This window comes from Trichomonas vaginalis, chromosome IV, assembly GCF_026262505.1.
Source record: "Trichomonas vaginalis G3 chromosome IV, whole genome shotgun sequence".
In the NCBI taxonomy this organism is placed as follows: Eukaryota; Parabasalia; order Trichomonadida; family Trichomonadidae; genus Trichomonas; species Trichomonas vaginalis.
In genome coordinates this window covers 6,612,708-6,634,260 of record NC_067206.1, presented here as the reverse complement: position 1 = coordinate 6,634,260, position 21,553 = coordinate 6,612,708, and the positions used below count along the sequence as shown (strand labels likewise).

Here is a 21,553-nt window from a genome sequence, read left to right as displayed (position 1 = left end):
CAAGAAAACATATAGAAATGAAACATTGTTTAAAGTTCATTCAGAACCTAACCAAGATGGAAACAAACCTACTTTTGTTTCTGCAGACGATGGAACTACAATGAGATGGGGTCATAAAGCTAATCCGGATAGGTGGTTCATAAACTTACAACCACAATTCCAAGAAGTTGTAGACGCAATGGAAGTCAATGGTGAACCAGATATAGCTGGTATTTTCAGCGCGGCTTTAATGCCATTGAAAGATATGAAACATGCAGATATTTTGGACCAGTATGAAATGAACATGGCTGATGGAAATATAACACCTGACGTTCTAAAACATTTATCTCAAAGAACTACACAGAACCATAGAGATGGTATATTTGGTGAAGAGTTTAGAAAGAAAGTTAGGGAGGGCGAAGGAAGAGAACCTATTGTACATGACCTTGCAAACGAAAGTTTACAAAATGTCATAAAAACTTACTTTGCAGACAATGAAATGAGAAGGGATGAATATTTAAGAAAACTCAAATGGACAGTACCAATGAAATGTTAGTATTGAAAAACATGTTCCTTGACAAAATAAAACCAACTACAGAAATAAACGACCCAAGACTGAAACATTGGGTAAAAGCTTTCCCATTCACAAAAGATATAATTGGTAACATGGAAAGAAAACCAGAATGGCTACAAAAACATATATTTGGAAACGAGCATATTCCATATGGACAGGCACTGTTTGAAGAGCTTGAACCGGAAACTCAGGAAAGAGTCATGCAAACAATACGCGAAGACTCAAATACAAACTATGACAAACTCTTTCTAGGATATAGGTTACCTGAGATGGGCGACCAGAGCCCAAAGGCAAAAAGGACATGGGAAATTTACAACATACTAGGTGAACATGAGGCAAAGATGCAACAACTTGAAGCAGAGGGCAAGTTACCAAAGAAGAAGAGAAGAGTAGAACAAAGTGAAAGTAGTGAAGAAGTAACTTCATCTAGTGAAAGTAGTGGCAATGAAGGAAAAAAGAAGAGTTAAAAACTCAGTCAGGAAGAAAGTAAAGCTTGGTCCGAGTGGGTTCTATTATGATATATAAATCCAACTATTCTAATTTTTACCCATATGAAATGTACGCCGCTCAGAATATAACGCCAACAGTTTTGGATGCCATGAACGGAAATGTTTCCGAATGGTATAACGAATGCGACAATGCCATTAGAAGGTCAGAAATAGTTCCTGGAACTTACGAATATACAACTGCTGTTTCTTATGGAAACGTAGGTGAGTTTGGAGAAGGTTCTTCAACAACAGTAGATATTGCTTGCGACAGGTTTCATATTATTTTCTATTGACAACTCATTCTTATACGTGGAACAAACATTGAAATAAACCTTCTGCCAAGTTGTCTGACAAGAAAGGTTGCAATGGAATTTTCTATGTCGGATACCAATATGCTCCAGAAGTTTTCATGGGATATAAGATATATTCTAACTCTGACTTAGTTCAAACAGTAACATGGGCAAACTATGAATGGTTCGCTTTGAGAAACTCACAACCACAAGCTAGAGAACAAACAGACCAGTATGCAAATATTGAGAAAATAAGAAGACTTGACCCTAACGTTCCAGGAGTTTATGTTGACCTTTCTGGACAAACTGCAGCAGCAGTAACCAAAGTAAAATTGAAACTTAGAGTTCCTTTGTCATCTTTCCTCATCTTCAGGTTTTTAAGATACTTGCCAAACTGGGCAGGAAAAATTTCTATCGAACTTACTCCAAGCAAAAATAACTTAGTCATTGCACCAACACACAAGACCCATTCACTCTTACAGAAGTAGTGGGAACAAATAAAATGTCATTCGCCGACTTTTGCAAAGACAAAGTTGACTTAGACTTTGGTTTCTCAAACCTCAACACTGATGTAAACTATTATTTCAATGCTGCTGGAACTGCTTGGGACCCAGTTAAGTTCACATGCGAAAAGTTTGAATGCAAGAGAATAGAAAGCAGACTTGCAGTCTATATGTTGGACCAGATATTTCAAATGCTTTAGCTGCCAAATATATTGCAGTTTCCACTTATGTTCCCTATACACCAAATATCTGTCAAAGACTTTGCAGGTGAAGTTGGAAACCAAAGTGCTGACCCAGGTGCAAGAACAGATATTGCCTTAACAACTGCAATGAAACATGCAGATACTATGTTTGTACTGTTCAGACGAACTATAAATGACTATTCTTGCTTCTACAACCCTGGTATTAAATATCATATAAACATAGATGGCAAATACTATCCAAGAGAAGAATATTCTACAGTTGAGGATATGAGGTCATACAACTTGACATTAGATGCTATGAACTTTAACAACAACTTCACAACAACCATTAACCCTGAAATGCAAAGTTCTATTATGCCATATGTGAAAGTATGGACCCATACAGGAGCTCAAAAAACTCAATATACAAATGGAGACCGTTCAAACTTTTGGCTTGGCATTCCATTTGCTGACTCAGAAGACTTTATGGGTGGTATTTCAACTGTTGGTACTGTACAAATACAATATACTGGTGACAGAGACGGTCCAGATGAATTGAGAGCAAAGAAGTTTACAAAACCAATAGCACTTTTCACGGAAGATGCTCTTTTGAAGATTCGTTCGATGAAACCTGCTGGGGCTCCTCAGATTGGCATAACGACAGCTTCCATCGAGCAGATTTTGGCAGCAGGTCAGTAAGTTGTTCTTGAACTGACTTCTCTCCGTCAAATATTGACAGTACGCCAGTTTTGATATAATATTGTATTATAAACTTACCTTTAGAAATATCTGTAAGTTTTGTTGTTATATTTTTGTCAACGTCAAGAACTTTCACCATCTCGGTTATACCAACTTTCTTTGCTTTATGAAAATATTTTGGTTCAGCAAAGACTGCTATTCTATAACATTTTCCATTGTTTGTATAAAGAACTATTCTGTCAATGAACTTGTATTGTTTGTGTGTGTAAACTTTGTTTTGCTTCAATTCGAAGAGATACTCAAATACGTCCATCTTTTTATTCTAAGTAAAATGTCATTTCCGAAAAAATAGAAGCATAAGTGTTTCAAAAGGTTTAATGGCGATGGCAGATGTGAAGTTAAATTCACCAACTCAAACAAACAGTCAAAGTGTTGTTGTCAATGTCAAAGAAAGAGATGTTGAAGTGGGGAAACCATACGAAGACGAAGATGGTATAACAATAGTTCCTGTAAAAGAACAACCAACATATCCTGAAGTTAGCAGAGACTTAAGTTCTGTTGCAGATATTCGAAACGACTACCAACAACTTAAAGACAAACTTAAAACTCAGGAGAAGATTTGTCAGGCTTTGGGTATAATGTTAAACTTGGTCGAACACAACCCTGTAAAAGTGAACTCATATGTCATTGCACCTCATGAAGTTTTGAAAGAACTATTGAAACTTTTGACAGAGGCAGACGATATAAACATCAAAGAAATAGAACCGACATTGCTTGCTGTGGTGTTTCATATAATGTCATTGACAAGATATACGTTATGAAAGGAGGTGAAACGTTGAACTTAAAGTATAGTTTCCCAGACGTCATAAAAATATTTGACGACCACAACATTTCATTAAAATTTATTTGCTAAGTAAATGGCAGAAGACATAGTGGTTTATACTATTACGACTAAAAACCCTGAGTCATATAATTCTATAACAACAAACTTACAAAGTCCTCAAGGACGATATTGTAAACTGACCTTAAACACGATGACGACTAAAGCCTGTTTTGCTCTTTTGACACCAGAAGACTTTGTTGTTGTGAATGGTAAAAAATACTTCTTTGAAGATACTTACTCAGATATACCACCAACAGGTTTTGTTGACTTATTTAATACTTTAAGGACGGATGTAACATGTGCTGCAACTAGAGCAGGTTTCATTATGTTTGGATGTCCGACTGAGTTTACTATAAACAATATGAGCTATAATACAAAACTTATATCTGGTTTTTACTACCAACAGTTTCCTATAACAGGAAAAGGTGTCATACAAGGAATGTCTGTTCCATTGACTTTAAGTACACCTATTTTATATATTGTTTCAAACTTAGGTTCAAAGTGTTATTCGAATGTCGACAGAAACTATTATGACCAAAAGATACTTATGCGTATAAACAACACTTTCTCTGCTGGTTTGCCTATTGTTCATTCGAATGCAGAGTTTTCAGCTTTAGTAAACTCAAACACTTTAGCAAACATAAACTTAACCTTAGTTGACGCAAACTTTGTTCCTGTAAAACTTTTATGTCCTATGTATTTGTCAATGACGGCAGAAAGTTTCGAATTGGAAGATGCAACAGGTGAAAGTATTGTACTACAAGAACAACTTCAACAACAAATAGCTCAAGAACAACAAATGCAACAAATGGAACAACAAAGTCAAGAATAAAAAAAATATTTTTTTTATTTTTATAAAAATGTACAGAATAGATGTTTCAGATTTTTATGACTTCCAAGCATTCAGAAATATGTGTCCATTTCGAGACTATAACAAAGCAGTCGAGAATTTGAAACGTTTAGTCATTTATGTTGACTCTGCCCCAGAATGTTATGTTATGAAAGAATGGGATGTTGTCTTTAACAAACCAAGAGCAACAATAGTTTCAGAACAAGAATGTAGACAGAAACTTAAGAAAATAAAAGTCGTACAAGTTGGCATGAAGATGTTAGATGCTTGGGATATCTTATTGTCAAAGTTAGAAGATTTTTCAGTTCGAGGTATAAAGTTCTATACACCTTCTCCAAACTTCTATTCTATCTTCACTGGATATAAATACGAACAAGTAGAATGGAAAGAAAATATTATAGAAGCTTGGTTAGACCATGTCAAAGAAATTATATGCAATGGAAACGAAAGAGTCTATGAGTATATCTTATGTTGGTTTGCAAACATCTTACAACATCCAAGTGCTAAAAATGAAACTGCTCTCATTATAATTGGAAAACAAGGAACAGGTAAGAATACTTTCTTTACAGATATCTTATGCAAACTGTTAGAGGGCTATTCGAATCCGAATATGACAAACTTAGAAAACATCTGTGGCAAGTTTAACTCCTCAATAGAGAATATGAAACTTATAGTTTGCAATGAACTTCAAAGTATAGATACAACAAAAGTTTTAAACTCAGATGCTTTGAAGAGTCTTATAACAGACAAAGTTGGAGTTGTTGAAAGAAAGTATAAAGACCAAAGAGTTTGTGAAAATGTTGCAAACTTCATTATGGTTTCAAACAATGCTGTTCCGATGAAGTTAGAAAGTTCTGACAGAAGATATGTAGTTGTCAGAACGTCAGATTCTCATATGCAAGATACAGAATATTTTGACGACTTAGCAGAAACTTTGATATCTGACTTTTACAACCACTTGTTCTCATATTTCATGACATTAGATATTTCTAAGTTCAATCCAAGACAAATTCCACATACAGAAGAGAGACAAACATTGTTAGAAGCAAACAAGAGTGTATATGAACTGTTCATAGATGAAACTGACTTTGTGTCATTAGATGAAAGGTCATTGTACGATTCATATAAACAGTATTGTCAAGAATATGGTTATATGGCAGCGTCTAAACGTACATTCTTGGCAAATGTCAAAAATCTTTTAGATGTTCAGAACGGCGTATATACAAAGAAAAATTTTTCTGAGTAAATTTTAAAAACAGTATTTTTTTATTTTATTTGAAATGTACGCTGAGTTTGTTGGAGAAGACCGTTGGGAAACTTGTTTGTTAGATGAGAAATATGAAATTCACTGTTGTGAGTCATTTGAAGTCAGAAACAAAGAGACAAAAAGAGTTTTAAGCGGATGGGAGCAAAATAACGGATATGCGCTATTCTGGTTAGATTGTCCTTATGAAATGTATGAAAAAAAGGCTTTATATGAAGAATATAGAAAATATTGTCATGAAAACGATATAAGACCAAGCTCTAGAGAAAAATTCTATGCTGGTATAAAACATCTTTTCGAAGTTCGGAATGGCAAATATAGAAAGAAATAATTTTTCTGAGTAAATTTTAAAAAAAATATTTTTTTTATCCGATAGAAAAGATGACGAAATTCATCTCAGTAAATAAGTACATGACAGAAGTCAAAGATAAGTTAGCTCCATTCGCATATTTGAATGTTTACTTCTACAATTTTGAAAAGTCTACATTTGACAAAATTTGGAACATTGCACCAGTTAAGTTTGCTGTTGTTAGAAAAAGTGGTGCAACTTTTGAAGACTTAGACATAGAAGGTTTGTTAACAGTCAAAGAAAATTTTGACAGAAAGTTCTCAAAACTCGAAGAAGGTAAAGCATACAAACTTGTTATACCTTATGAACCAAAGAAAGCAGACGACTATGAATATTATGAGTCTAAGATAGTTGAAGTTCAAGGTAAATTGGGTAAAAAGATTTTAGAGTCTAAGCCAGTGTTTGCCCCTAAAGAGGAAGAGAACATTGACATTGACCCAGAAATGTTCTAAAAATAAAATTTTATTTTTACATGTCAAATTTCTTTTTCTCTGGAACTGGTTCAGGTTCTTTCTTCTCTTCTTCTACTTTCTTTTCTTTCTTTCTTTTCTTTCTCTCTCTTCTTCTCTCTGGTGGAGTTATGTCAAATTTCTCCGAACCATATTTCTGTAAAAGTTCTTTGTCCTTTAATAGCTCTTCTATTCTGTTTCCTATTTCATCTTCAAGAACAGCGCATGTGTCTTCTTTGCATTCTAAGAACTTTTGTTGGACTTCATCTTTCCAATCGGCGTCATCTCTGTCAACAAGTCTGTCATTGACAAATTTTAAGACTGCTCTGCTTAATGTTTTATGGTTCTTGTCATATTCCCAGAAACAGAACTTTAGAACAAATTCACCTTTCTTGTTTACACTATGTAAGATTTTATGGTCGACAGATGTTTTGCTGTCGAAAAGCTTGTCTCGAATATAGATAGCGAAATCGCTAGACATTTTGTAAAAGATAAAAGTTTTAATTTTTCTAAAAATATGTTAGAAAAAAAGTTTGCTGACATTGACAAGAAATTTGAGAATGTTTTAAATAAGAACAAGAGGAAGTTGGAAAATGCTCAGATAAAACCCATACATGACAAGTTCTTATTTGCTCAGAATGGTATAACAGGTCTAATTGCACCACCTGGGTCGGGTAAGACTTTCACTTATCTTAAAATGGCTGCACAACAACAAGAACTAGATGAGAAGAACCCATTCTATGAGTTAGTTGTTATTTGTAGTACTTCTGGTCAATTTGACCAAACCGTCAATTCGTTCAAAGATATTATAAAGAAGTCTAAGTTAGTATGTATAAAGGATACTGAGTTGTTAGATTGGATAAAGAAGTACCAAAGAAGAGTTTTGAAGTATAATGCTATAAATGAGTATATAAATTCTAAGTTTAAAGACCCAAATGAGGAAATGCAGAGAATATTAGAGAAGAAACACTTCAGAAACAAACAGAAAGAGATAGAATACATTTCGAAGAAATTGCAATCTTACGATTGGAAGACTTACCCTCATAGATGTCTTCTTATTTTAGATGACTTTGCTTCTCATCCTTTGTTAAAGAACAGAGAACAAGATATGTGTCGAATTCTTAAGAAGCTCAGACACTTTAACATCTCAGTCGTAATATGTGTACAGACAGCAAAGAGTTTAAGTAAGGATGTTAAAAGAATACTTACTGACATTATACTTTTCCCTGGATTGTCCGAAGACGATTTCATGGAACTTATGAAAGAGTCCATGGCAGGTAAGTTTGACAGACATGAACTATGGGAGAAGTACAAAGTCATACAAGACCCTCATACTTCTTTCAGAATTCATATCTACGCAAACAAAGTTCAAATTGTAAAAAGTCAAGCTTGAAAAATAAAGAGTTTGGTCTTAGTCTGTTGTGGTGCTGGGGCTTTCGGTTCTTCTGGCTTTGGAAGACATTCAGGAAGAGGAACGTCGGACATTCGTTTGTGTCCTGTCGGATGGAAATTTTTTTCCAGTTGTCGGGAAATTTTTTTCCTGTCTGAAGGAAAAATTTTTTCTGTCGTTCGACCAAAAAGTTCTCAATTTTCGAAAATTTGAATGGTTTACGGACGAACAACAGGAAATTTTTTTCCTGTCTGAAGGAAATTTTTTTCCAGTTGTCGGGAAATTTTTTTCCAGTAGGAAGGAAGGACTCGGAATGCAAGAAGGAAGAACTTGGAATGTCGGAAGGAAGAACTTGGAATGTCGGAAGGAAGAACTTGGAATGTCGGAAGGAAGAACTTGGAATGCCAGAAGGATTTGACAAGACAATTTACCTTATAGAGCTACCTGAGCCATCTGAAGTCAAGCGTAAAAATAAATGGTTCATCTACTCTACTTGTTTGAAGTTGTCAAAATACTCTGTTATTTTTTCCTTCAGTAGCGGCAAGTCTTCTTTGAAGGTAAAAATTGTACAACCTTTCATATCATAGTGTGTTTGAGGTAACGTATCTTGAACTATTTGTTTCACATCTTCATTTGGGGTCATTGAAATCGGTAAGTTTTCGCGATAGAACCAATTTCTGTCAGATTTGTAAATCTTAGCAAGGTCGTAAAAGCTTTTGTTGTTTCTTCTGACTAAATGCAACATAACCATATCTCTGTCTTCTTCATTTTCCATCTCTTCAGTATAAATCATATACTTATAACTCTTTTCCTTTCCTTTTGGTACCGAACGTGGTATTCTTTTCTGAATGCTTTTGTCTTCTTTCATCATATCTTCTCTCTGCTTTGTACAAAGTTCGTCAAGTAGCATAAGTATGTAGATTGCATAACGAGGTGAAGCCCACATTGCTATTGAACTAACTAGGAACTTATGAACATATATACCTTTTAGATGTGATGGTAAGTTTTGCCTGTCTTGGTACATCTTTTTAAGTTCTACATGTTCAAACTCACTGAGGAGTTCATGAGTGCTATTTAATTCAAACCAGTCTTTAGGAAGCTTAGTGTCTGGAGCAAAACAAGCCGTCAAAATACTTTGCATTTGGTACATATCGTCTTTGACCGAACGAATGAGACGGAGTTGTTTGTTAAACTGAACCCACTCATATTCTTCATTTATAGCTTCATGGACTATAACTGTTGTTGTGTTCTCTGTTGTTGACATATCTGTCTTTACATACAAAATAAAAAAATAAATAAAAATAAAACTAACTTTATTTTTTCTATCTTAAGGAAATTCATGAATTTCATAGAGTTTTGGCGACTAAGTTTTTTAACGTACTCGCTGTTCTTCACTGTTTCCGAGGGAAGCAATCTTATGCCATTTTACTCAGAATTTTGTTGCTGAATTCAGCAAAAATAATGTTTAGGTGAAGAGGTGAGATGTCACCCGTTTTCTCACCTCTTTTCTCACCTGTTATTTTATAAGCGTTTTACATGGTAAACGTTATTTTTACATGTATTTTTCAGCAACTTCGTCAAATAATTTTATAGCTTTATCTATCTCATCTACTTCAAACGTTTCTTTACCTTTCGTGGGAGCACCATACATTTTCTCAAACTTTTCAAGTAGTTCTGTTTCAGCAGCTCTCATATCGTTAACAAACACAACCTTGACTATATTGACTGTACTGTCATATCTTAGAGTTATATTATATGTTCTTCCTATCTTATATCTCTTTGTATTGAAGTCCTTCGGTTTCTGAACGATGTAAAGTAAGCCTTCACTGCAACGTTCTGAGTCGAATGAACCATATGTTATGAAGTTATATCCAACAACTGGGTCTAACCATAACAAAACTATTGGTATAAGACTTTTGTCTATAAGATATGCTGTAGTTCCATAGAATCTTACCGATATCATAAGCTCAGGATTTCTTGTCAAAATTTTCTGAGTAGAAGCAATTCTAACCCAGTCCTTTGCTCTCTTTCCGGATGGAGATAAAATGTCTGACAAAGAATATTTTTTGTATTTCTTTGAGTATCTTACGTTTAAATCACCTATTCTAACCAATTTGGTGTCATTGTCTATCTTTTTAACTGTTTCAAACTCAATGTTTGTCATTTCTGTTCTTACATACAAAATAAAAAAAATATTTTATAAAAAACTAACTTTATTTTTTCTGTCTTAAGGAAATTCATGAAATTTCATACGGAATTCAGCAAAAATAATGTTTAGGTGAAGAGGTGAGATGTCACCCGTTTTTTCACCTGTTTTCTCACCTCATGAATTTTCATGATTTCTTCGTATATGTTTTGTCAAGACTTCATCGTACATTCTTTGTCATGATTTCATCGAAACTAAACGTATATGTTTTGTCAAGACTTCATCGTAATGAGCGTAAATCAGACAAAAATAATGTTTAGGTGAAGAGGTGAGATGTCACCTGTTTTTTCACCTGTTTTCTCACCTCAGTTATTTTTTAAATTTTGTGAAAACTCAACGGTTTGACACATGCCCTAAAAATTATTTTACTCAGAATTTTGTTGCTGAATTCAATAAAAATAATGTTTAGGTGAAGAGGTGAGATGTCACCCGTTTTCTCACCTCTTTTCTCACCTGTTATTTTATAAGCGTTTTACATGAATTGTACGATGTATATTTGAAATCCTAAACAGTTTTGTAGCTTCTATTTCTTCTTTTAGTACATCGAATGTTTTAACGATACCGAAAGTTTCTTTATACTTCTTCTTGACGTCAGATAGAAGGAAATCTTCTGCTGTTGGATAGTTTTTGTTCAGAAATGCTAACATATCCATTTTATTTTCTGCTGGTTTTTCTGCTTCTTTCTTTAAGTCTGCATAGTCGTTTCGCATACGTTCTATCTCTTTGACGGAGTAGTTATATTTCCTCATTGCTGCTTTACATTTAGAACATTGCGGGTTCATTTTTGCGTTATATTCTGAAACCTTACCTGCTAAAACAACCAAGGCGTCAATTGCTCTCTTCATCTCAAACATAGCGGGTCTTATCTGTTCATTCCATACCTTACCCCTACTATCTTTATCTCTTATTTCCCATACACATTTTGCAACTAATGAAACAAAGTTGTCGTAGGTCTTAAATTCTTCGGATTTGTAAAGGTCAGAGATGTTCTTATATAACATGTCGCAATCTTTGTCCATAACTTTATGGTTGCAATGAAAACCAAGGAATTCATAATTTACCTTTCGTATGAACTTCTTTATTTCTACTGAGTCAGTTGGTTTCACTTCAATTTCATCGAATTCAGGAATAGTTAGTTTTTGTTGCTGAATTTCAGGCAATTTGGGTAAATGGTCAATAATGTCCTGCATTTCATAAAGATACTGTTCATTTGTTTCATCTTTTGCAGTGCAATCTAAATCTCCTTGGAGAAGTTCTTGCTTTATCTTCTGGATTTCTGTTTCGAAAGTATATGAAGAAGGAATGAAGCTTTTCATTTCTACTAACATTGACGTAGGATTCATGACTAACGAGTTTGGTGAAGTTGTTGCTAACATGTTCTTACAATAAAAATAAAAAAAAATATTTTATAAAAAACTAAAATATATTTTTTATCTTAAGGAAATTCATGAAAATCCAACGGGTGAGAAAACAGGTGAGAAAACGGGTGACATCTCACCTCTTCACCTAAAATATATTTTTGTCGAAAAAAATGGTTCATTTACTCACAATATTTTTGTACAAAACAACCCCAAGCTTTTAACTTCTTTTCTGCAGCTTCAAATGCTATCTTAGCGAGTTCATATTCTCTAAATTCTCTCTTTAAATCTTCTTGTTCCCATTGGTCTAGTTCGTATGGCGAGTCTCTATAACCAGAACATATCTCACGTTCATGTTCTATTTGTTTTTCATGCATTTTTCTAACTTCTTCTTCGAACAAAGGTTTTGCATTCTCTACTGTATCTTCAAGTTCTTCTTCATCTAATTTCTCATGAACTTTCTTGTCTATGGAGTCCATAATTTTTCCAACTGCTATGCAATATTTTGGAGAAGCCCACATTGCTATATAGTTTACAAGTCTTGGGTCTACATACATTCCTCTAACCTGTTTGATTTCATCAGGAATTCCTGCATGAATTTTGTATAAAAAGCAACCCGCTGTTTTCCGCGGGTTGGTATATTCTTCACAAAATGCCTCAAAATACTCTTCCCAGGACTTATTTTCCAACAACCTTCTAAAGTCCTTCCTAAACTGCTGACACATATTTGTTGCATTTATATAACCATCCTTGTCTCTACGTAAGACTTCAATACCGTTGTAAGTGCCTTTTGTGAATGTTTCGCCATTAGATTTGTTCGTGAACGTTTTTGCTTCGACTGACATTTCTGTTCTTACAATAAAAATAAAAAATATTTTTTGGTGGGACGTCGGACATTCGTTTGTGGCTTAACCGTCGGACCACAACGATAAAAATCTCGACAAAACATATACGATGAAGTCTCAACAAAACATTTACGATGAAGTCTTAACAAAAAATATACGATGAAATCTATTTCCTGTGTTGTTGTCAAAATGTCATGTTGTCACACTTTTTCAAAAAGATGTTAGTTGACCGAGTGACCGAGTGACCTGGTCGCCTAAAATATATTTTTTTCTATCTTAAGGAAATTCATGAAAATTCACCTGTTGAATTTTGTATAAAAAGCAACCCGCTGTTTTCCGCGGGTTGGTATATTCTTCACAAAATGCTTGTTTTGAGGTCGAGCCACTTTTGGCTCCACCTCTTTTTTCAACCAAAAACTCATTTTTGTCGAATTCAGCACAAAATTCATGAAAATTCAACGGGTGAGAAAACAGGTGAGAAAAGAGGTGAGAAAACGGGTGAGATGTCACCTCTTCACCTAAATTATATTTTTGGGTCATTTACGCTCATTACGATGAAGAAGTTTCGACAAAACATTTACGAAGAAGTCTTGACAAAACATTTACGATGAAATTCATGAAAATTCATGAGGTGAGAAAAGAGGTGAGAAAACGGGTGAGATGTCACCTCTTCACCTAAACATTATTTTCAATACTTTTTCAGCACTTTTCCGTAGTTATATATGAAAGACAATTCGAGATAAAAGTCATAGTACAATGGAATAATATGTTGCACACCATTTGTTGTGAACCAAACTTGAAAGTCAGAGAAACTGTTACTAGGTGGTTCGTAGAATTTAGAAGCAAAGTCATAAAAGTCCTTACCAATACATAGAAAACTATTGTTGCTTGAACTGAAACTTGCATGACACATGACATTTTGAGGGTCAAACACGTTTCTATAAACTGTCAAATCTGCTGGTGGACGTATAAATTTAAACGGACCGTCAGGTGGTAATGGTTCGTTCTGGTTTAGTAACCGAAGAAATTGTGCCCAAGAACGTTTGTCTACTTCCCAAAATAAAAACTGTGTACTCTTGGAGGGTTATTTCAATCCTTTGAAATGAAACGGTGGAATTCATCTTGTTATTCTAGTTTTAGATAGTATGTTCCATTTAGTAAAGAGTCGTATTTTTCTTGAAATTCCCAGTAGTATTTGTTTATTTGAGTTTGAAAGTCATTTAGAGTCTTCTCAAGGTTTTCGTCTGAACGAACTGTAAAGATTCTCATTTCGTCAAATTTGTCTATTAGACCATCAGAACCTTCATACTGCCCATGAAAATATACTGCGAACATAAATGCGTTAGTTCTTTTTGAAAACAAAACTCTTCTAAATCCTATTGCCTTTGCATCTGAAGGACTTTGAAGCCAACGAATTGGATAGTCAAACCTGTATGCTCGGGATGAAATTTCTTCATCTGATATAGTCCTACCGGCGTTTGTAAAGATATAGTCTAACGGTTTTGTATCTACTACTTTTGTTCTTTGTTTTTCAACCTGAAACATTTAATATATGTAAAAATATACTGTTTTAAAAAATGTTTTAAAATGGTATGCCATATAGCTTCTTGAATTTGTTAAGATATAGTCTAACGTATTTTCCATCTGTATCTCTAGCGTTTACATAAGCATAGCCCGCCTTAGTAAAACATACTTGTAATTTCCTATAGTTTACGCCGGTATAAAAGTAGAAAGAGTCCTGTTCTTCGCTATAGTAGTAAAACTCAAGCGTATGCTTGCCATAGTCTGTAATTTCAATTGTTTCATCTTCTAGTTCGTCGACAAATTCGAATACAATATCTCGAAATTTGCTTTTGTTCTTATTGTTTTCAGAACGAGTGACCCAACGTAAGTTTTCAAGTCTATTGTCGTTTCTTATACGGTTTATATGGTCTACAAAAGGTAAATTGTTAGGATTCGGTATAAAATGAGTTGCAATGACAACATGTTTAAAATAGTGTTTTCCACCCATCTTCATAGTAGTATATCCGTTATTCGCTTCCCTCCATCGCTTAAAACTCTTTTTGTCTCTTTGTTTCTGACTTCAAATGACTCACAACAGTGAATTTCATATTTCTCATCTAACAAAACAAGTTTCCCAACGGTCTTCTCCAACAAACTCAGCGTACATTTCAAATAAAATAAAAAAATGTTTTTTTAAAAAAAATGTTTTATTTTAAATGGTAGCCATTTCATATTTCTCATCTAACAAACAAGTTCCAACGGTCTTCTCCAACAAACTCAGCGTACATTTTTATAAAAATAAAAAAATGTTTTTTTTCTTTACTTTACATAACCACCAGCTACCATAAGCCTTTGACGCCAACCCATACCAGCTAATGAAGGTTGACTAAACTTTGGTTTTGGTTTATCTTCAGTTTTTGGTTTTTCTTCTTCTATCGGTTTTTCGTCACTTTTCGGTTCCTTTGACTTTACCTCACTTGCAGGTATGGTTGTGTCGTCAACATCTTCATAAATATCATATGCCATTTGTTTTTGTTTTCCTTTCAACTTTTTGTGTTTGTTGTAAAGTTTAGAATATTTCGACTCTAAGTCAATGAGATGTTCTATAATGAACTGTTGGTCAGTGAAGTAAACTTTTCCATCTGTTGTCTCTTTAACTCCTTCAGACTTCAATATTTTATTTGTGAGAGTCTGTTTCTTTTTTGAGATACTAGCCGTTCCATTTCTATGAAAAGTGACTTTATAGTTAGGGTTTGTATTTCCAGACCTGGCACTTTCTATTATTGAATTTTTCTCTTCATCTGTAAGTTCTTTGACAGGTTTTGACAATGGTTCTGAACTTTTGTTTGTGGTGTCAAATCTACCGTTTCAACTTCTTCGGTCATTTCATCTCAGTAAAAATTTTAGTTTGTTTTGTTTTCAACTGGTTGTTTAGGTTTTTTAAGTCGGTCTAAAACTTCCTGAGGTATAGGAAGAACTTGACAAACACGTGGTTGTGTAACTGCTGGAAGCCGACAAATCCATCTTGAACCCATTTGTCTCAATGCTGTATTGTTCATTTCATCTCAGTAAAAAAACTTTACATTCCCCACGTTTGAGGCGGTTGAGGTTGGTTATTGTTTACCCATTGTTGTGCATGGTTATATCCTCTGTTAAAGAATCTTTCACCTTGGTCCATATAGTGTCCTGCTTGGTTATAGTAGTCATTTGCTTTGTATATAGTAGTTTCTGCTTGTCTTCCTACATTGTCCATCCATCCTTGAACTTTTCCTCTTGTTTCAGGATTTGGAATAAGATTTGCTGCATCTCGTGCTACATCCCAACCTTTCTGTACAGTTTGTATAATAGGTTGTGCTTTCTCTTTAAGTATACCTAATGTACTCAAAATCTTCCTTCCAACTCCAAATACACCTCTGGCTATTGTTCCCACTGCGGGCAAAAATCTAGATGCGACTCCTGCTAATGCGCCAAATAAACCCATTTCTTATGGGTTAAAAATTACGAATTCAAACAAGGACCCCTATGTTTCTAAGGCAACAAAGAAAGCACTCATGATAAAAATCTTTAGTTCAACACCAAATGCTTGGTTTATGGATATCTTGGAAAAACATTCCGAGAGTTAGAACAGAATGGACCACCATACTGGCTAATATTTTGTTGGTCAAAACAGATACTGTGAAGCACATACCATTATGGTCCAAAATATTTTAGATGTGAAAACTGCTTTGACAATATTCGTTGACAAATACCATCCAACAAAACTGACATCTGACTGTGAAAGTTCTTTCAATCAACGATATTAAAACTATCTGCGTTCAAAAAATGTAAACCAATATTTCATTGTCGACCAAAACCATTCTGCTCTGGTGTCATTGACAGTTGTATAAAAAATTTAAGAGACTTAAACCAACCACCAAGGTGGTGAAGCAAATGAAATGTCATATGACGACAAGTAAGACATTTCTCCATGGCAAAGATGAGACAAGTTTAAAATATTTACAATAACCGTAAACAAAAAGGTTTGGGAAACCACTCCCCCGAAGAAATGAAAAAAACAAACCCCGACTTAGAGAAAGACTTTATATTTAACAATTTAGTCAAAAGAGACAAACAAGAAAGAATGCCAGGCCTTCAAACTTAAGAAAGGTGACAAAGTAAAAATAGAAATACCTAAACGCGACCCATATGAAAATACTATTGATATGACAACAATGGGAACCCGACAGGTACTCACATTCGTGTTCGTAAAAATAGAAGAAAGTATACAAGAGAATATTATGAAGTTTTAGGCAAACATGGCAAAATGTACAGACTGCAAGCAGAAGATAAAACTACTATTGTCAGACCTCGTTTCAAACTTGTCAAAGTTCAAGGTGGTATACTTTCAAAGACATTCCTAACAAATATAAGACAACTCCTGAACGAATATGCTAAAGAAGTTGAAAATGACGACTAAGCAATTCTATACCATGGCGTAAACTGTCATGTAAGGTGGCATGTATTCTTTACTTTCCCGTTGTTTGCGATATATCCTGAAACGAAATGTGTATGGTTTCCTTCTCCCTGAGTGTCACTCCAGTAACAATTTATAGCAAACTTAACGTCGTCTTTAACATCATATCCTTTACCTTTTGTCATTCCTGACCATCCCAATATCTATGCTATGCCAACCTGCTTGAGATGTACTTAAATCTATGTAGTGACTGTGGCAGGTAAATTTTCACCTGAAATCGTTTTACTTCCACCTGTTTCCTTTGAAGAGTTTGCACAATACAAAAACCTGTCGACTATTTGTTCCCATGCACCAACACCAAACATTACTTGAGGACCTCTTGCTTCCATAGATGTATAAATAGAACCTACTGGAGTTCATTAAAATCAAACATATGAGATATTATAGATTGTCTCTTTTGAACTTAAAATATAGTGCAACTATTTCAGGTTTCTTCTGTTTGTGTCAGAATATTTTTTATAATATAATCTTATGTTTTCAGGGTAGGTAAAGTCTTGACTATAATATTTATTTCTGTCATCTTCATAATAGTATACTATTCTCGTTTTTTCTATTGCATTATATCTTTTATATCTATAAAAATCTAAATATAATGTTAGCTTTTGTTCATCTACATGTGGTTTCTGACGTCATCTCCATAGTCATAATAATATGGTGCTGGAGCTGGTCAGGCAATGTCATATCTGTCATTTCATAAACTCTATAAATATTTCTTTTGTTCGTCTCCATATAAGTTTAAGTAGCAGTTGTTGTCTAATGGAACTTTAACTTGTGTACCATCATTCTTTTTATAGCTTACATACATTTCATTGTATTTTTCGGAATGAGTTTATACCGTATACCATTTTTTAAGGAATGTACCAACTGCCATCTAAAATATTTATTTTCTTCATTGACAGAAAAGTCACCAACAATAGTTTCAATATTTTTTGTTCCAACTAAACTTTGGTATATTTCATTGACATATGTTTTATCTGCTTTCTTTTCAAGGCTAACGTTTAAGTCTGTTATTTCAGAAGATGTATGTGTATGTCCAACGGCACTTTTCCTGTTTAAGGTTTCTTGTAAGTCTGTTATTTCAGATATAGAATGTGTATGAGTCTTTTTAGAATATTCGTTTTCAGCTCTTGTCACTTCACTTGACATTTTATTGTCAACATATGTTTTGTCTGCTAGTTCAGGATGAGTATGTTCTTTTGTTGCATAAGCATTGTTAGCTCTTTCTTCTTCTTTTGCTATTGCATCGTCTACATATTCTTTGTCAGCTTTGTTGTCAACATCTGTTTTCAAAAGAAGTTCATTTATAGGTTTCTCGTTTAAAGTTCCTTTTGTTGGATTTATACAGACAGTATGGTTCTATTGTCTTGAAACAGAAACTCATCTGTCATTGGGTTTAATGTCAGTTTTAAGTTTCCTTCTTTCAATGACTCAGATATCTTAGAATAGTTTGAAAAGTTTGTTGTGTTCTTATTTAGAGCTTGCATAATGAGTTGTCGGTTGTGTTGTATTTCTCTCATAGACGCTGTTTCATTTGACATTTTTATTCTAGATAAAATATGCTTCCAATAGAAAAAGAAAATTCAAGAGTTGCTACAACTAAACCATTAGATGAACTTTTTACTAATGTCGGTCAAAAGTTTTGAGACAGAGACCGTAAAGCATGAAGGCTATCGTTTTGACTACCCATTAAGATGGTTAAGAGACCCATCTGTCACAAAAGCTATTGGCTTTCGTAGAATGAAGTTTGTGTCTGTAGAAGATAAAAGTTTTCCATTTATTGTAAGGTTTCATATAGATTATATATCTGAAGGGAAACGAAAAATGTGGGAAGAAATTGAGCTAATACAAGTTGACCTTTCATCTTCTCTACAGACTGCGTTAAAAAATATAGAAGATAAAATAAATTCATGTTATGCAAAATATGCTGATGAATATGCAAATACCGAGAGCACACTTTATGTGAGAATTGTATATGACAAACAAAATTCACAAGTGTCATTTCAAATCTACGAAGACAATCCAAAGAAAGACGAACAAATATATACAGAATTCACTGCAATGTCATGGTATTATTTGCAAAGAATGTTAAATCAGAAAGTCGAACTTCCTTTAGCAAATATTTACAGTCGATATGCAAGAGATGAACCATATTTATTTAAAGATGTTTTCGACCCAGCTGCTATTATTGTTCATGCTTCATTTTCTGGCGCCCAAAACTCTTTCTTATGCTTGGCAAATGACTTTTACGAAAAACCTACAAAGCTATATGAACCACCAAGTGGAAGTATTTCAGACTTTCAAGTATGGTTTACTACAGATGGAAGAAAAAGAATAATTCCATTATACCATGCGTTTTACTTAGAACTTAGTTTCATATACAACTACTATCGAACGGTAAAAATATAATTTTTTAATACGCTTGAGGTGTTGGATTTGGTTGCCAACTAGACTGTGGTGCAGGTTCAGGCTGTTGTATAACAGGAGCTTGTTCTTCTGGTTCAGGGTCTTTAGGTATAATACCAACAAACTGACCTACTCTTTTACCAATATTTTTGACTCCGTTCCAAATTCCTCTTCCTACGGTTTTTATTCCATTCCATATACCTCTTCCAACTCTTCTGAAAGAAGTTTCCTACTACTGAAGAAACCCATTTTACTATATGTAAAATCTAATGTCCGCCTAGTCTTCTTGCGTTTCCTGTTGAGTTCCATAGCATTCTTTAACTGGAGCTCATACATTCTGTTTCTCCTCTGGTAGAAAACATATTCTGGGTCAACTCCTGTGTTCGCGTCATCTGCATAAAGTTGTTTATATCCCACTTCAGGGTTTGTATAAAACTCTTTCCATCTCTATTTGCATACCATGGTGGCAAACCTAACGCAGCGTCATTTGACATGGCAGTTTGCATTTGTAACATCTGTTGGCACTTGACCATAGTTTGCCATTGCAGTTTGTATTCTAACTTCATTTGGAATATTCTCTGGGTTTGGTTGTCCAGGTTGCTGTGCATTCGCTAAGTTCTGTGCGTCCATTTAATATTAGATAAAAATATCTCTTACGAGTACATATACTGAACATTTGCAGGCATTGGTTCATCTTCATATTCTCTGTACTTTTCTGCCACGTCAAATAAATAAATGACACAATGGAAAAAACCTAAAACAAGTAGTCCGATTTCAAACCACATTTACTTACTAATAAAATTTCTTTGTTATGACACTTTCTCCGGTTTATAGGACCTCTCTCATATTCTATCTTGTCATATCTAAACTCATAGTCATGTATGTCCTCTAACCATCTCATAACGGTTTCCAAACCACTTTTATCGGATGTAAAGTAAAAGCATGGATGGTTATGTAAAACGTCTAAAGTTTCTAAAGAGTCTCTCAAAGTCCAGTCTACTTGGTATTGAAAATCCCATGTGTTATAGAACGGCGGGTCCACTATAAAGAAAACATTTTCCTTGTCTTTATATTTTTCATACAACTGCTTCCAATGACATCTCACAAACTCTATACCCTCAATATATTTTTCTATGTCCTCTTTGAAAACATTTGTATAGTTAAGATATAAAACTTTTGACATAAGTGTTTCAATGTCATGAACTCTTATAGAACCACTATATAATAGTCTAGCAGATATACTATTCCAGTCTATATATTCTGCTTTTTTTCAAAACCTCTCTCACAATATTTTTCTTATCTAATGGTATACGCTTCCATCTTACCTATAGGTATCTTTTCTTTTAACTCTTTCAATATTTGTTTGTGTCTGGTATATGTTTTTGAGACGGTCCATATAGTTGTCGAAGTCATTGCATATAATCTTTGAGTCAGGAATATTGTATGGCACAAATGGGATATATAGAAACTTCCACGAACAAATCTACAAATGTTAGACCATTCGGTAGTTTCTTAAGTTCTCTCAATATAATAATCTTTACATTTACTCTTATTTCCAAAGAACGGTAACGGTGGTTTTGTAAAATTCATTTATATAATATAAAAATGTTTTTCCCTGAAAAGTGACAGAAAAGTAACAAAACATGTACGAAGAAGTCTTGAAAATTCAAGAGGGTAGAAAAGAGGTTAGAAAAGAGGTTATATCTAACCTTCTACCTAAACATTATTTTTGTCTGATTTTACGAAGAAGTCTTGACAAAACATGAAAACATATATAATTTGTGAAAAGCTCCTGGAAGACGTATATAAGAACTTCATTTATACTAAACATCTTCAGGGCTAGAAGCACGAAGTGCCTGGAAGCCCCACTAACCTTTTTTTTTTTTTTTTTTTTTTTTTTTTTTTTTTTTTTTTTTTTTTTTTTTTTTTTTTTTTTTTTTTTTTTATAGTTTTATTCTTTTAGCTACTTGTAAAATAATCTAATTTTATATCATCATTTTACCGGATTATTCTTCAGTACATCGATTGTGTATCTAAAATAATATCATTATCCTTATTCTGTTTTTTCCAAAATTCTTTTAAATATCTTTTTTGGTTAGATTACTTTATACTTTTTACTTTTATTTTTTAATTTCAAAAAAAAATTTGGTGATTGTTCTATTCTGTTACAATGTGCATTATCATATTCTAATGAATTATTCATTACATACATTTAAAAAAACTTGTTAAAAATGAAATTAAAAAATTATGTTTATTATTACGCTGTGAATGTGTCAACAGCGGTCATGCCTGTATCTGTATCCCATATTTGCCACAACCTTTCTG

At 33.8% G+C, this 21,553-nt stretch overlaps 11 protein-coding genes and 6 pseudogenes across 17 annotated transcripts, besides 2 other annotated features; 7 read left to right on the top strand and 10 right to left on the bottom strand.

Moving 5' to 3' along the window:
- Positions 1 to 21,132: part of a mobile genetic element that runs on past the window's edge.
- On the top strand, positions 101 to 1,078 carry TVAGG3_0042670 (annotated as a pseudogene). Its single transcript has one exon. A coding segment is annotated over exon 1 (978 nt).
- TVAGG3_0042660 lies at positions 3,093 to 3,628 on the top strand (annotated as a pseudogene). The gene has a single exon. A coding segment is annotated over exon 1 (536 nt).
- On the top strand, positions 4,038 to 4,430 carry TVAGG3_0042650 (uncharacterized protein; the record flags this gene model as incomplete). Its single annotated transcript, XM_051220788.1, has 1 exon — positions 4,038 to 4,430. One exon carries the CDS (start codon positions 4,038 to 4,040, stop codon positions 4,428 to 4,430), a length of 393 nt encoding a protein of 130 aa, XP_051105774.1.
- TVAGG3_0042640 (uncharacterized protein) lies at positions 4,699 to 5,694 on the top strand (the record flags this gene model as incomplete). Its single annotated transcript, XM_001294120.2, has 1 exon — positions 4,699 to 5,694. One exon carries the CDS (start codon positions 4,699 to 4,701, stop codon positions 5,692 to 5,694), a length of 996 nt encoding a protein of 331 aa, XP_001294121.2.
- TVAGG3_0042630 (uncharacterized protein) lies at positions 6,094 to 6,513 on the top strand (the record flags this gene model as incomplete). Its single annotated transcript, XM_001293831.2, has 1 exon — positions 6,094 to 6,513. One exon carries the CDS (start codon positions 6,094 to 6,096, stop codon positions 6,511 to 6,513), a length of 420 nt encoding a protein of 139 aa, XP_001293832.2.
- TVAGG3_0042620 (uncharacterized protein) lies at positions 6,530 to 6,991 on the bottom strand (the record flags this gene model as incomplete). The annotated part of the gene is made up of 1 exon (XM_001294118.2): positions 6,530 to 6,991. One exon carries the CDS (start codon positions 6,989 to 6,991, stop codon positions 6,530 to 6,532), a length of 462 nt encoding a protein of 153 aa, XP_001294119.2.
- TVAGG3_0042610 (protein of unknown function, DUF4106 family) lies at positions 7,028 to 7,591 on the top strand (the record flags this gene model as incomplete). The annotated part of the gene is made up of 1 exon (XM_051220787.1): positions 7,028 to 7,591. A coding segment is annotated over one exon (564 nt), but the record flags the coding sequence as incomplete, so codon positions are not given.
- TVAGG3_0042600 (uncharacterized protein) lies at positions 7,894 to 7,995 on the bottom strand (the record flags this gene model as incomplete). Its single annotated transcript, XM_001296880.1, has 1 exon — positions 7,894 to 7,995. One exon carries the CDS (start codon positions 7,993 to 7,995, stop codon positions 7,894 to 7,896), a length of 102 nt encoding a protein of 33 aa, XP_001296881.1.
- Positions 8,385 to 9,164, bottom strand: TVAGG3_0042590 (KilA, N-terminal/APSES-type HTH, DNA-binding family; the record flags this gene model as incomplete). The annotated part of the gene is made up of 1 exon (XM_001296881.1): positions 8,385 to 9,164. One exon carries the CDS (start codon positions 9,162 to 9,164, stop codon positions 8,385 to 8,387), a length of 780 nt encoding a protein of 259 aa, XP_001296882.1.
- On the bottom strand, positions 9,453 to 10,064 carry TVAGG3_0042580 (organellar and viral DNA polymerase type B; the record flags this gene model as incomplete). Its single annotated transcript, XM_001296882.1, has 1 exon — positions 9,453 to 10,064. One exon carries the CDS (start codon positions 10,062 to 10,064, stop codon positions 9,453 to 9,455), a length of 612 nt encoding a protein of 203 aa, XP_001296883.1.
- Positions 10,568 to 11,482, bottom strand: TVAGG3_0042570 (organellar and viral DNA polymerase type B; the record flags this gene model as incomplete). Its single annotated transcript, XM_001296883.1, has 1 exon — positions 10,568 to 11,482. The coding sequence occupies one exon, from the start codon at positions 11,480 to 11,482 to the stop codon at positions 10,568 to 10,570; it is 915 nt and encodes a 304-aa protein (XP_001296884.1).
- On the bottom strand, positions 11,647 to 12,309 carry TVAGG3_0042560 (uncharacterized protein; the record flags this gene model as incomplete). The annotated part of the gene is made up of 1 exon (XM_051220786.1): positions 11,647 to 12,309. One exon carries the CDS (start codon positions 12,307 to 12,309, stop codon positions 11,647 to 11,649), a length of 663 nt encoding a protein of 220 aa, XP_051105772.1.
- TVAGG3_0042550 lies at positions 12,998 to 13,644 on the bottom strand (annotated as a pseudogene). The gene has a single exon. A coding segment is annotated over exon 1 (647 nt).
- Positions 14,632 to 15,197, bottom strand: TVAGG3_0042540 (annotated as a pseudogene). The gene has a single exon. A coding segment is annotated over exon 1 (566 nt).
- On the bottom strand, positions 15,216 to 15,371 carry TVAGG3_0042530 (uncharacterized protein; the record flags this gene model as incomplete). Its single annotated transcript, XM_051220785.1, has 1 exon — positions 15,216 to 15,371. One exon carries the CDS (start codon positions 15,369 to 15,371, stop codon positions 15,216 to 15,218), a length of 156 nt encoding a protein of 51 aa, XP_051105771.1.
- Positions 17,833 to 18,363, bottom strand: TVAGG3_0042520 (annotated as a pseudogene). Its single transcript has one exon. A coding segment is annotated over exon 1 (531 nt).
- On the top strand, positions 18,382 to 19,231 carry TVAGG3_0042510 (annotated as a pseudogene). Its single transcript has one exon. A coding segment is annotated over exon 1 (850 nt).
- Positions 21,034 to 21,132: a terminal%2Cinverted (terminal inverted repeat of Maverick-3 transposon ID:TVAGG3_0042500).
- Positions 21,133 to 21,553: the final 421 nt, after the last annotated feature.